The sequence below is a fragment of the Lipophrys pholis genome (genome assembly GCF_963383615.2).
Source record: "Lipophrys pholis genome assembly, chromosome: 12".
In the NCBI taxonomy this organism is placed as follows: Eukaryota; Metazoa; Chordata; class Actinopteri; order Blenniiformes; family Blenniidae; genus Lipophrys; species Lipophrys pholis.
The window spans coordinates 16,839,337-16,854,270 of record NC_137641.1 but is presented as its reverse complement, the minus strand read 5'-3'; the positions used below and the strand labels follow the sequence as shown (position 1 = coordinate 16,854,270).

The 14,934-nt window shown below is 43.0% G+C and overlaps 1 protein-coding gene across 4 annotated transcripts in view; it reads left to right on the top strand.

Moving 5' to 3' along the window:
- The window catches only part of tsc1b (TSC complex subunit 1b), a 36,369-nt gene extending 22,265 nt beyond the window's left edge, over nucleotides 1–14,104 (top strand). For 2 of the 4 annotated variants that reach the window (XM_080476803.1, XM_080476802.1), the window contains exons 15-22: nucleotides 2,559–2,602; nucleotides 4,008–4,174; nucleotides 5,358–5,540; nucleotides 6,514–6,624; nucleotides 9,666–9,788; nucleotides 11,542–11,729; nucleotides 11,834–12,013; nucleotides 12,126–14,104. In XM_080476803.1, coding sequence (XP_080332929.1) covers nucleotides 2,559–2,602; nucleotides 4,008–4,174; nucleotides 5,358–5,540; nucleotides 6,514–6,624; nucleotides 9,666–9,788; nucleotides 11,542–11,729; nucleotides 11,834–12,013; nucleotides 12,126–12,837 — 1,708 coding nt within the window. In that variant the 3' untranslated portion in view covers nucleotides 12,838–14,104. The remainder of the gene's footprint in view (nucleotides 1–2,558; nucleotides 2,603–4,007; nucleotides 4,175–5,357; nucleotides 5,541–6,513; nucleotides 6,625–9,665; nucleotides 9,789–11,541; nucleotides 11,730–11,833; nucleotides 12,014–12,125) is intronic. The other 2 variants (XM_080476805.1, XM_080476804.1) reach the window with 1 other exon arrangement.
- Nucleotides 14,105–14,934: the final 830 nt, after the last annotated feature.

Here is a 14,934-nt window from a genome sequence, read left to right as displayed (position 1 = left end):
TGAAAAAAAACTTCCACCTTGGGAGCCGTTTTCAAAAAGTTGTTTTCGGTGGCCCCGGGCACCGTTGTTGTGTAAACAGAAGTTTTGCCTTTTTACTTTAAAACGTTGTGTAATCCTGGCCCATTATACCACATTTTTACCAAATCAGGAATTACTGCTAATTACTATTACTTTGGGAGCTTACTATTTAGGCTAGGCTAATAGAGTATGACTAGATCAGATTAGATTAGATAACACTTTGTTAATCCCCGAAGGTAAATTCAACTGTCTCTCATCTCATCAAAAAGCATAAAAGTTTTCAGTTAAGATTTGGATTAAAATTACAATAAAACTTTATGGTTGAAATTTCGATAAAATTTCAGATTGCACACTTCCCCACTCAGCCAGTTGTGGCAGTGATATTTGATCTTCACTGCATTCATGTTGGTTTATTTCAAAACACATCAACAGGAACATCGATTCCTCATGTAAATGCAAAAATGTAATTGTCTTGAGATTGTCGGAGCCTGAAGTGGAACGTTCCCAGTTTGACTGTTTTCAGATCAATTCTTTTCCCCCCACTTCCAACCGAGTCATGAGCTCACCGATAGACTGCAAACGGTCTTTGAACGCATCTTGTGTAGACATATTGAATACGGCGTTGCTTGTGATTGCTAGTTTTTGCTGTTGCTTGCGACACATATTTGTGTAGCTGTGGCAGAAGCATTTGCTGTGTGAGGACAATGTTGTCAACATGAAGCTAATGTTGGTCACACTGAGGAAAATCAGGAGTGTTTTCTTCTGTTTACAGCTCGTAGTGTGTCCGGGTTGTTTTCAGCCCGCGACTGCTGTCCAAAGGAAACACCCTGCTCAGAACAAGTATGACATTGTTGAGAATTCACCACCGCCCCCAAGTTTTTACACACACACACACACACACACACACACACACACACACACACACACACACACACACACACACACACACACACACACACACACACACACACACACACACACACACACACACACACACACACACACACACACACACACACACACACACACACACACACACACACACACACACACACAGACGTCGTCCTTCGAGCCAATAATACAAACAGCAGAGACAGTGTCAGCAGAGCGAGCTCTGGGGCTCAGAACAATCTGGCTTCACTCATTTCAGCCGCCCGTCGCGTCCACGTCTCACCGCGTCGGACACCGGCCGTTTCAGGTCGAGAAGCGAGTCAACACGGTGATCTGATACAAACAGCCGGCTACCATCACAATGTGGTCACATGTAAGGCTGGGTAATACGGATGACGTCAACAGGTCGAGGACTGAAGCGGTTCTCTCATGATGTCTCTAAATGAAGCTTTACAACACATGCTTAAAAAACAATCCATAACAATCAGAATCCAGCTGCAATCTTATTTAAAAGTGAAATGTGGGAAATGTGTTGAAGAAAAAATAATTAGGAATGTGCAACCTTCTTCACAGGAAAACCACAATGTTTTATTATAACTTACTTTTTTTTTGTTTTTTATAAGATAATCTGTTGAGCTTTTGGATTCCAGGACATTTTCTTGTGAACTGTCTCTTTTCATCTGTCCATACAAATGTCTGTGTACTTGCCTTGGTTAATGTCTATATCATATACTTTTCTGCGTGCACGTGTGTGGTTTGATTACAAAAACAAACCGCGCCCACTCGCGTGCCTCACATAAAAACTAGATCATTTTCAGCATTTCTGCCGTTTCCCTGTTTATGGACGTCGTTTTCAAAGCGTTTGCTGCGTTTTCACTTGTAATTTTGTCGTGTAAGGGAAGCCTAATATTTGTTAGTGTGTCCTCTCTAATGTCCCACAAGTCTGAATGGTCTAACCAAGTTATTTAACTTTTTGCTGGATCACATTATTAACAGATAATTAATACAATTAGCGATGAAAGTAAAATTTCTGTGGGCTTGTTTCTTACATGAAAGCAGTATCAGCGCTGCTGTCTCTCTGGAACTGTCCACTAAATAGCTTGTCAGCTTCAGTGATGGCTGAGTACCAGCTCTGTCAATATTTCATCATCCTCTTGTTTGCTTAAGGTGGCGCCTCGTTAATCCTGAACTCATTCCTCCTTACAGTAACATGAAATGTGTGCCTTTAATTTGTAATCTCTGCAAGTTGATAGTTTATCTCAGATGTTATGTTTCTTCTCGCAGTCATTTTTCATATTGGTCTCTTTCAAGAAGCATCCAGATTACAGAGCATCTTCCTCCCACTGACTGGTGTAATTTAATCAGAATGAGTGGATTATGCAAGAGTACAATAATACTACAGCCTTATTGAGATTATAAAGTAACATGAAGGAGACATTTAGGAGTAATGTCCCTAAATAATGGTTTTCATTGCATTCTAGTCAAGTTACTGCTACTTTATAAATGTAATTAGTAACTTGGAATCAATCACTAGTTTTAAATAGTGCAAAACTTGTCTGCCTCCTGCCTACTAACCTGTGCTTTCCAAACTTTCCACAGACAGATGATTTTATTTTTTTGTCTCACCTTTCTTGTCATCGCCCTTTCAGATTACCTTTGCCAAGCAAGTCTGCTGACTGGACACACTTTGGAGGTAAAACACACAAAGCACAGCGCCGCTGTACACTGATAGACGGGGCTTTCATCCAGACGGTAGTCAGAACAGTGTTAAGCATGACCGACGGGTTGTCACGAGCTCCGAGCGGCACATTGAATCCCTATCAAGCCCGACAGGTAATTGGTTCAGCCGGGCTCGGCGAAGACGCGCGGGCTTCTCACGGTCACGCGGAACTCGTTCACCTCGGTGATTGAAAAGTGCAGCCTTTTAGATTTTTATTCACTCCAGAAGGTACAAGAATCTCATTCTCTCCAGCTCCCGCTCACAATAGAATCGACAAATGGAATAAAAGTCTGGTCTAGTTTTGTAATTACAGCAGTGGAATTTAATCACTGTCCCCTGACGGGCTGATAGGAGTCATGTCATTTCAATTGCATCTAAAAGTAAAACTCTTGGCTTGTGGCTGACTGCCCAGAGGTGAAACTCTCCTGGGTGTTCTCTCCAATTGCTTCCCTTTCTCTTTGCACATGTTTACAAGTGAAGCAATGTATCCTGAGCTTTTGGAAAGTTGGCGCATTCTTCGTTTCTTCACGACTTGATGGACCTCTGGATGTCTTTTTCAGTGTAACCACCAGATTCAATCACACCTTTTAAAAGTTGAGCAACTTATTTTTGTGTCGGGGCGGTTGTTGGAATGAGAGAAACTGATTAATGCACATCCGTCTTTCTGTCTTTTTTTATAGTGTTTTAGAGTAGCGTGTTGATGGTGATCCCAGCAGGATACAGGACGTCAGTCCATTACAGGGAAAACACAGACAGACAACCACCACCATTTTTAGTCACAGACCCACCTTAGACACATTTTGTGGAAGGTGGGAGGAAACAAAAGCACCCAGTGAAAATCCATGCAGCCACAGGGAGAGCGTGCATACTCCACTCCAATTTTATCCTGAGTGGGCCGGACTGGTTAAATAACACAATAATAACCTTTAAATTTAAACTACCAGTGCATAGCGAGAGTATCTCTGTGGAGTTTTATTTCTTCTCTCCTTGCACGTGTAGGTCAAAACCTGTTTTCAGGTTAACTGGTGACTGTAGAATTGCACTTAGGCCAGCATGTTGGTGTTTGTGATTGTCTGATTACACTGTGACAGGTTGCTGAGCGGTCCAGGATGTAAACGTTTGTTTCATTCACGCTGCAACGTTCAGCCATTAGTCTGTTAGTCTGCAAGACATTGTCTGCTCTTATAAATGCACCAAATTAATAGATTATTTTATTTGGAATATAAAGTGGCAATTTAACTTTAAGCCTAATTTGTTGTTTTTCTGTTGCCGTTACGATGTTGCACACCGAAACGGTAATTAATTGAATTTCTGGTAATGTGTTTGCGTTAGCCGTGTGACTGCGTTAATGGCATTATTATTGTGATGCCCTCCGCAGGCTCGGCTCCACTGGACGAGCTCCAGACGCTGCGCAGCCAGCTGCTCCTGCTGCACAACCAGCTGCTGTACGAGCGCTACAAGAGGGAGCAGCACGCCGTCCGCAACCGACGCCTCCTCCGACGCATCATCAACGCCACCGCGCTGGAGGAGCAGAACAATGCCATGGCAAGTGTCTCAGGTCAAATCGTAAACACTGGATGTGTGAGTCCAGCAGCCACATTATGTTTTAAAAGTCACTTTAAAGCAATCCACAGTGCATTATTAAGGCAAACAACATGTTTGGATACAAGAGATGAAATAAAAGGTTTGTAAATGACACATATATGATATGAAGCGCCAGCATTTTTGAATATGTCACTTTTTGTAATACTTGACTGGAAAAATGTGGACCGGGTAGTTTTCTAGTTGAGAGTCACCGTAATAACAATCTAACCTCATAGTCTGTCCATACGGATATCCGTGTTCTCCCATTGTTAATGTTTACAGCGTCTTGTTTTCTGCATGCATGTGTGTGTGTGGCTTCATTACAAAAACAACCAACAGCGCCAACCTGTGGCCCAACATGAAAACTACATCATTTTCAGCTTTTCTGCCGTTTTCAAGTAAACATATATCGTTTTCAAAACGTTGCAATGTAAACTTGAAAGTTTTCCAAAACAAAAATTCATTCATTTCATTTGAATGGTTGTAGAATTTTCAAAAAATGTTAGAGCTCCTGCTCCCTTTATCAGAATAATTTTAACTTTCAATATCTGGCAGAAGATCACGTTACAAATGTACGACACGCTGTTGAATCTAGTCTGTGGTTGAGCGGTTGGTATTCCAGATGCCCTGAAGGCCTCTCAAATGACGAGTATATGTGTTTCTCTGATTTTGAGAGGTTTTTACATTTTTCAAAAAAAAAAAATCCCAATCCGTGTTGGATTTATGCTTCATCAGCAGCAGGATAGGAAGACGAGGGAAACTAAAAACTAGTTAACACAACTTCTATGTGTATCTACAATATTTAATCAAGTCAGGTGGGATATATGTTGTGGAGATCTTCTACTGTGTAACAGTGAAGCAAAACACCTGAATCCTTCAGAGACATGCGGAGATCACTGAAGCATTTGTAGCAGTTTCTTCAACCAGCTGTATAATGGGCTCAGTGTCATGTGTGACAGTTGTTCTCAACCTGGGGACTGAGACCCCAGAGATCAGAGGAGGTGCCCGAGGCTGTGTCTGCTCTCAGGTTGTCAAAATTAGATTTGCACGACTAAAAGACACTCGGTACAATCCAGAGCTGGGAAACGGCCCTCGCGCTCTCATCGTGAAATCTGAACACGTTGCACTTGCCATGTGTGTGCAGAAGGACCAGCTGAACTTGCAGAGTGTGGACATCACGTCTCTGAGGGAGAGCCTGCAGGTGGAGCAGCAGCGGTACCGGCAGCTGTGGGACGACCGCGAGATGGTGGTGACCCGGCTGCACAGTCAGATCAGACAGCTGCAGCAGGGCCGAGACGACTACTACACCAAGAACCAGGAGCTGCAGGTACGGAAACGCAAGCACACGCAAGCCAAGCCTTCATGATGTTAAGGGGTATAACTTCTTCTCTGTCTTAAAAATAAGTGTATGTCTCAAAACTCCAGCGTTTATGTTAAAAGTGTATCATTACTAATGAAAGGTTTTGAAGTATTGTGACGCTATGCCAACACACACAAAGGTCAGCTCAAAATGTAAACAGTGGGAGAGAAAAATGGCGGCGCGTCAGGCTAAAGAGAGAATTGGTCTGAGACAGGGAAAAAAAAAATAATGAGAGTACCAAGAGAGTTACGTTGATTGTGGCTTGATAGATGCAATGAACAAAATTAGTGCTGAATGCATCTTTTGTGGGTGAAAATTGTTGAATGTGAAAGTTTGAAACTGTGCAAGCTGAAGCAGACGGAGTGTGCACCCACAGAGTTTCTCCTCGGAGAAGAGGAAGTCATCATAACAGAATATGAAAAAGAAAATGTATTTCACATATAGCGTGTTATGAAGCTCCTTCAACTTCTTTTTATTCAGGGTTTCTGGTTGTCTTAGGAAATAGGTTGGGAACCACTGGTGGAGAGGAACAGGCCATCATACACAGTCATGCCACACACACCTTCACGCACACACTCGCACACAATTTCACACGTACAATTGGTGATGTGTGATCCTTTTCATGAAATTTTTTTAAATTATATTTGACACAAACAATCGCATTTATTCAAAAGTGAGTCTGTATTATTTTATTTGAGCAACTGAAGTCATTAGATTATCCTGAAATATACAAGAGAAAGTCAAAAACAGGAGTATAATGTGGCACAGTTAATTCAATTAAATCATTTTTGTTGTCATTGTCATAAATACAACGAAATTCCATTGGAGCAACCCAACCGACCTAGTATGTTGTAGTCAGAGAAAAGAAAACAACAGACACACATTTCCACATGCAGCACGTTCATATATTTGATGTAAGCTTGACTGAATGTCTTTCCAGAGCAAATTGCAGGAGTGCACAAAAAGAATGGACGAGCTGGAGGCGGAGCTTCAGAGGGCCAACAACAAAGTGTGTCACACCGGTCACCTGCTCAACCAGATGACCATCAAGGTAATGACTGATACCTCGCATACAGTTTAGTCTTTTAAAAATCTACTGAGTGTTTGGCTAATGTCCGAGAGGCTGATGCTTCTGCTGGAAGATCAAATTCCCTTCGCTTCTCTTTCCCGTAAACTGGTTCAAAACGTTTTCTGACTCATTCTGCACTGAGAGCGTTTCTTAAATCTGTATCCAATAAAAGTGTTGGGTTAAATGTCTCCGCCATTCCCCAAGTATGTGTTGCAGCTTGTCACATGTCCCCTCAACATGGAATTCAGCTTCAAAAGAAGTCTCAAACTGGCAGCGGTGTTGAATACAACTATCTAGTAAAACTGTCAATCAAACTTGAGAACACATCCCGTTACTTTGAAATGATTTCAGAGAAAATTATAAAATATTCATACACCTGAGGTTCCTTTAAAAATGGTTATACGGGACACTTCAAACAACTATTGAACGCTTTTTTATTTTTTAAATTTTTTTTCAATAAACCAGAACGTCACACAAATTGAGCTTTCTTTTGTTAAAAGTGTCAATCGTTCCTCTCATCAGCTCCTGCTGCTCACTACACACTTCTTCCTATTATTTTCAGTATGAAATGGGTCCACTTCTCAAATAAATCAGTTCAAATTCTCGTTTGGAGAAAATCACACAGGCACAAAACAATCCTTTTGTCAACTAAATAAACTGTTCATGTCGAGACAAAACTGACTAATCAAAGCAATAAGCCATCCTGGATGATAGCTGACATTAGCCCATCATCTGCCAATAATCTTCGTCATGCATCTTTTTTTCCTACTATTAATGGCTTCACTATGAAGAAGAATTGTCTCGGGGACATTTTTCAGCTCATCTGCTCCTTTGGAAGCGAGGGGTTTATGTGGGACTCTGAGGCCCCGGTGCTCGCCCCGCCACCTCTCCTCTCTCTGTCCCAGGGCGCGGTTGCCTTGGAGATGTCGTCTCACCCTCTTTATTTTTGGGTCAGCTGCGCGGGGGGTGGGGGGGGGCGGTGTTTTTCTGCCTCCTGGGGATTTGTCTGAAGTCTGTTTCCTTCGTCTGACCCAGACTGAGACAAACAAGGAGCGGTTGTTACGAGAGACTTTGAATCCGACAGCATCCAGACTGTAGCTTAAAAATCCCCAGTTATGATATTTCAAACCCGTAAAAAGAATCGACGTCGGCAAAGTGATAATTTAGCCTTTGTTAACATTTCAATTGATGAAACTGATAAACATAAATAAGTATGTTTTTAATCACTGCAGTCATTGTGTAAACAAGTTGCATCTCCTCTTCCCACAGGGACAACTTATAAAAGCCATTAACGTGTGGAAAACATTCCCCACATTTCGAAATGTGTGCAGGTTTTTTTTTTTGTTGTGTGGCTGCCGCCCCATGTCATCAGTTACACTCTGTGCTTCTCCCCAGTGGAAACACACTCACAGAGCCGACACGAGGCTTTAAACTCCCACTGACTTCAGCTAATTTCCAGCACGTAGTGGCTTCAGGACGTTTCAATAACTGTAATAAGCTTTATTTATGTTCGGTTATTAATCCAAATCATGTTCCTGAGTGAAACACAGAGTTGTTGTAGGTAAGGACGAGCAGCGTCTTGAATACGGAAAGAGTGCATATTGTGCGTCCTCTCCCTCAGGGGAAGTTTTTGTTGCATGTGTGGCTTTTCGCCATTGACGTCATCCACTTTGGGTAACCTCTTTCTGTCTGCTGCTTCCTCCACCCTCCTGCTGACACTGAGGGGAGGGCAGAGAGGGAGCAAAGAAGAGGCTGGTGACTCCTCTTAGAGATGGAGTGAACCCCTAAAATTCAGTAATCCAATCCAGACCTTTAGTTTTCCCAATATATTGGTCAATGGCATGTTAGCCATCGTTATTTTAGTCAATATGTTCTTTTTTTTTTTTTAAAAACCACTTTTTCTACAGGTGAATATATATATGTAACTGCACAATATATTGCAAATTTAACCCCATCGCAATATCGGCATTCTCTATATAATATTGCAAAAGACTACCTGAACTGTGATGAATTATGTTTCCATGTAACATGCACTCAGCATAATTGCATGCGAAAACATCAGTTTGTCATGCTTTTCTCTTTTAAAAAAAAATTCTATTTATCGTAAGTTCATCGCCATGGCGATATAAACAGGCACGTTTTTAATTGCAAAACATGAAACTACAATACATTTAGCTTAGATATGCATTCAAAATGACAGAATTTTACAAATGAAAGAAATATGCAATTGATCCATTATATAATGTGTGATTATTTATATAATGTGTGATTATTTATATAATGTGTGATTATTTAAAATTGTGATTGTGGGTGTAAATTGAGAGCGAGAGAAAGGGCACTGTTATTTAAAAGAACAAATCTCAAAACATAAAGTCATTAACATCTATTTATATGTTTGGATTTATTTTGAAATTAATTTCCTTATCACAATACTTCATGTTTGCCTAATATTGAAAAAAAAGAAAGTGATGCTGGTGTCAAATTACAAACATTGAACACTGCATGTCAACTCACTGGGTGTTGTTGAGAGAAGCCGTCTGTCAGCCTGCCAATCAGATAAATCAAGTGTTTAGAAATAATGAGTACAATAAAAGAGAACAATGAATAGTGATGCCGATGTTGAATTACCAACTAACAATGCTGCATGTCAGAAGGCTTTGTGGGAAATATTTGAGACATTTAAAAAAAATGTTTCAGACAATCAGAGAGAAACATTTTACGTCGTGTCGAGGAGTGGAGTCCCATAACATGACAAAGTCTCAAAGTTGCACTTCAAGTGGACTTCAAATTAAAATTTTTATTCAAATGAGAAGTCTTTTCTTTTTCCAGAGAAACAGTTCTTTAGAGCGCCAACACACTCTTAGCACCTTGTTGAATCATCGGCGCTCAAACCGAGCTCACTAATGAGCAGTTCTGTCACGCTCGGTGTTGATGCGCTCCCCAATACCTTTGGACAGGTTTTATTTGTAGCGTAATCGCTGCTTTGCCCTCCGTCATCGTTGTTTGTCTCGTTTGTCCTTCAGCTGAGCAACAGCGAGAGCACCCAGCAGCAGATGAGCTTCCTGAACAAGCAGCTGCTGCTCCTCGGGGAGGCGCATAAGCTGTCCACGCAGGAATTGCAGCACGCAGGCGCCGACAACACAAAGGTACGGTGGAAGATGGAGTGTGTGTGTGTGTGTGTGTGTGTGTGTGTGTGTGTGTGTGTGTGTGTGTGTGTGTGTGTGTGTGTGTGTGTGTGTGTGTGTGTGTGTGTGTGTGTGTGTGTGTGTGTGTGTGTGTGTGTGTGTGTGTGTGTGTGTGTGTGTGTGTGTGTGTGTGTGTGTGTGTGTGTGTGTGTGTGTGTGTGTGTGTGTGTGTGTGTGTGTGTGTGTGTGTGTGTGTGTGTGTGTGTGTGTGTGTGTGTGTGTGTGTGTGTGTGTGTGTGTGTGTGTGTGTGTGTGTGTGTGTGTGTGTGCACGCGTAGAAGAACTGCAGAGATGACGTACTGGGGTGAAAAAAGGGACACTAATTGGGTTTGTTGGGTGTCAAGTCAAGGTATGCCACTGTAGTGTTCTTATCCTCACTGCAAAGGAAGTCCACAGAGGCTCTTCTGTGTGTTTTCCCCGCACACAAAGTCTGGCAGCTTCAGCTTGGATAAAATGGCAGGTTTTCTTTTTTTCCCCAATCTACAGTGTCGCTTGCAGAAAATGGATATAATCCTTTGTTGTCTTACCTGAATCACAACAATTTGTTGGGTTATTATCTCATAGTGACCCCGTGTTAACAATCCGAGGTGTGAAAGTCACTTTAGATAAGAGGCCACGTTCTGATCTTGATTGGGCCATATCAATACAATCAAAGCATATTAACATATAAAAAGAGATAACTTGGACATTTTAGATTGTCTGTGCTCCAAAAAACGGCTCATCCAGAGATTTCTTGAGACAAAAAGTGCGAGGTAAAATCGGACAAGTTTTCTTCTTCACACCAATGTTAGTGAAATTACTGTTTCTCAGATGGCGGGATTTTTGCATCTTTTAACGAGCCTGTTTTCCAAAACTCACCCTCATGGCCTCACAACTTTAATTATATCTTTCTATTTAGCTTACAATAAGCTTTCACCATCGAACCCGGCTACCATGAACATTATTTGCTGTTCAGTTCCGGGTCTCGTTTCAAAGTGAAATTGCATCATTTTTGCATTTTCAATAAGTTCCACTTTGGCAGCCGTTATCAAAAAAGTTTAGTTTTCAGTGGCTCCCAGCACAGTTGTCATGTAAACAGGCCTCCAAAACACAGCAACGGTTTTGTATTTTTCACTTGAAACAGGGCTTTAGGGGCCGTCCACACGAGAACGCCAATTCACGTAAACGAGCCGTTTTCGGCCAATTATCCACACGAGGCAGCGTTATGAAGGGCGAAACCAGCCAACAAACATGCCATGAGGGCGAGGTAGTGAAAACATGGATGCTTGAAGTCTTTCATTCGGTGGAGCTATCGGCTTTGACCCACAATAGTTTAAAGAGATCAATATGGCAGGTAGGATTTCAGCTTTTATCTTGTGTTATTAAAAGTGCATGAGATCTGAAAATTTCCAAAATGTACTCTCTTTTTTTGCACTGCAAGGAGAAAATACTGGATTCAGAGGGATTTATAAGTTATTTAGCATTATTTTACTGGTCAGGTTCAACTTAAATCCAATTGAGCTGTACGCAATCTTTGAACAGAAATTAGTTTGATGCCTCCGGTTTCCAGCTTTCTTAGGTTCTAATGTGTGCTCTTCCCCACCTTTTGTCGTCCTTTTGTCGTGCGTCTCTGACGCCTCCGGTTTCCAGCTTTCTTAGGTTCTAATGTGTGCTCTTCCCCACCTTTTGTCGTGCGTCTCTGACCCTTTGCTCTCTTTGTTCTGCCAACGCTCAGGAGGCCCAGATGTTGCAGGCGTCGTACAGGAAAGAGGTGGACACGCTGAGGCAGAGTGTGCTGGTTCAGGGGCAGAAACTGGAGGCGGCGCAGCAGAGGGTCGCCGAGCTGGAGACGCACCTGTCCAAGAAGGAGCACCTGATCGTCGAGCAGAAGAAGTTCCTCGAAGACGTGAAATGTCAAGCAAAGTGAGTCGATTCAAACAACTGATTCAGTGTGTTTCCAGTAATGACATTTGTCTTGTGTGGTTTTCAAACTTCTCCACTCTGTCCTTCTCGTCCCTCCACGGCAGGTCGGAGCTGCAGGCGTCAGACAGCAGGTATCAGACTCAGAGGAGAATCACTCAGCTGCTGCAGACTGAACTCCTGCAGCTCTACAGCAGAGTGGAGATGGAGGCTCCAGCCAGCACCGCCACCAGCTCACCACCAGGGGGCAGAGCCGACCTACACACTCCAGTTGACTCCAGGTTAATGTTAGTTCAATCCTGGCTTTCAGGTCCTATTCTGCATCATGTCTTGATGATATAGTGCAACTTCTCTGTTTGCTTACCAAGACCTCACAGTTGTAAATGTTGTGGTTTACAGTGTCATGGTGCCTGATGGACCAAGTAAAGTTCACGCCAGTGAAGAAACCAACACCAGAGCGCCACACGACTCCCCGCGGGGCAATGGCAGCACTTTATCGCCAGGGGAACCGAAGGCAAGCAACTCTTCCAAGCCGATGGCCAACTCCATCAACGGCAGCCAGGAGCCGGCCCCGCCCCTGCTGGTGGAGCCTTCCCTCTCCTGCACCCGCGCCAACCCGCTGGCGCCCCTGCCAGCCTCCGACGCGCCACTCACCGTGGGCTCCTACCCCAGCGCCAAGAGCTTCCTGGGCATGAGGGCACGCGAGCTGTTCCGCAACAAAAGCGAGAGCCAGTGCGATGAGGAGCAGCAGCAGCAGCAGCAGCAGCAGCAGCCGCCGCCGCCGCCACGCCTGGCCGGCCTCGCCCACGACCTGAAGACTGAGCTGTGCGTGGAGGCGCCCTGCTTGGGCCATCTCGCCCCCGTCGGCGGCCCCGCCCCCCCTTCTTCTCCCATTCCGCAGCCCTCGCCCCCTCCCGCAGCCACTGCTTCTCCTCTCACTGTGCCCACCAAGGAGCCCCGCTCCGAGCCCAAGCAGCGGGCGTCCAGCCAGGAAAGCCCCCGCAGGAAGGCGGGGCATGGCAGCGGCAGGGGCCAATCGGGGGCCAGTCGCCCCCGGCAGCAGCAGCTAAAGATCATGGACTACAACGAAACACATCATGAGCACAGTTAGGGACACAAAACTGGGCTGGGGGACGACATAGGACAGAAACAGGACTAAAACTTACCGGTGGAGCAGAGCTACAAATCAGATAAAGAGCAACATGTCCGCAACTCTTTGGAATTAAGTGTTATTTGTTCCATTCCCCCGAGAGTCCTCAGGGTGGACAACAGGATTCTCCCAAAGGGTTTTCCATTGTCTCTTTATTTCACGAACTGATTCATTCCCCACGGCGATATGACCAAATCATCAAGTTACCAGCACACTATGAATTTGGACATTCGGGAAAGATACTGAAAAGCTACGCCAACACAATGTCATGAAGCTATTCAGAGTTTTATATTTAAAGGGTTCCGTTAGCCCAAAACTTGCACAGTTTCCCCGCAATTTGCTCCGATGAGTTGTCCCACACAGAAGTGTCGTGGGTTTTATGATTTAGTATCGAGATGACACAATGGAGGTGAACGTGTGTGCTGAGATTCCTGTAAGCACCTTGTTCACCTTGAATAAGACCCGGTAGAGAAGGTGCTGTTACAGTTGGTATTGACTGCGACCCTTTGTTTTTTCTTTCTTCTATCACCGTCGATTATGTTTGGGATGCTTTGTTCATTTGGGGTGTGATCATTCCGTAAAAGCAAGAACAAGTTTGTATCACAAACACGTAGTCGAGTCTGGCATTCCGAGAAAGTATCCTGAAAAAACAAATCTGATAACAATTCATGTCTCCTTTTAAGAGCTTCACATTCCTTACCTTTTATCTTTTTGATAGTGATAGGTACATATCTTGAATTGAAAATCAGACCTACCGGTGAAACGAAAAGAAGAATATTAACTCTGATTTCAGGACAGCCAACTGACTATTTTTTGAAGTGCCAATGACAAACCAACATGTAACGGCTGTTGGCGCGGGAAACCGTCCGATGAGTTTTTTTTCCCCCTCTCACGCAGGTCTGATAAACACACGGTTACCTCCTCTTTCTTCTCCCTAGCGGGAGGAGAAAACTCCGGTGTTTAAAATCCTGTTGTCCACCGGGACCTCCCGCTGTCATCTCCTTCTGCCTCGCTATCTACAAGCATGTTCAACAATCCACTTTAAATGCCAACCGTAGTAACTTACAGCAGACAAAGACAGAAGGTACAATCAGCACAAAACGTGAAGAAACCAGGACTCTGACCGGAGCTGGAGAAATCTGGGACAAAATGGCAAAAAAGGAAGTTCTTAAAGCAGTGGCTTGTGTTTAACTGTGAACAATAAAGATCGTCGATGTTTTGCACTACAATTCTGACTTTGTGGGCGTTTTATTTTTTAATTAATTGAGGCGTCAATCACAGAGAAAATATTCACCTGATGAGGGTTTAAAATTTTAATTTTTTTTTGCAGTTTTCAAGCACCTACTTGCATGAATTTATATGATTTATTAAAGGTGTTTTATTGAGGCAACAACTGAGTGAAGCTTTTACTTGAACATACAAACAGTTTCAGTCAAGCAAAGGCTTACAGGCACATTTTATACTTAATTTCTACCACAGGGGTGTCAAACCAGCCCGCAAGAAAAGGGCTCCAATCCGGCCCACCAAACCAACAAGTTTCTTAAAAGTCTTTTACACAACTCAACACTGAGACCCAACATAAAGCTGCTTGATTTCTCAGTCATGTTGTCGAGAGTTTGTGAAAACAGGCATAATGCAACAGCTATAGCAGATGTTTTTTTTGGACATTTCACTGTATTTTGCACCAGAAATTATAATTAAAATTGACTATGTTGAGATGATTTCCATAGTAATTGTTTAGTTGACATTTTTATTATGTATACTCTGTGGCACAACAAAACTTGTATGTTTAAATTTAACAGTTATGTCACCGTTTTACTGGCCAGGCCCACTCAAGGTGAATATATGGCCACTGAACTAAAACGTATTTATACACCTGGTCTACCACTTAACAAGCTATGAAAGGTGGTAATATTTATTTTAAATGCAAATAATCTTTGGGAGAGCTTTATACCAAGCGTTTATGTATGTAGAAGAGTTGGCAAATTTTATTTTTTTTTTCTGAATTCTATCTAGTTCATGTAAATTGGCATTTTAAATTAAATATAAATATATTGG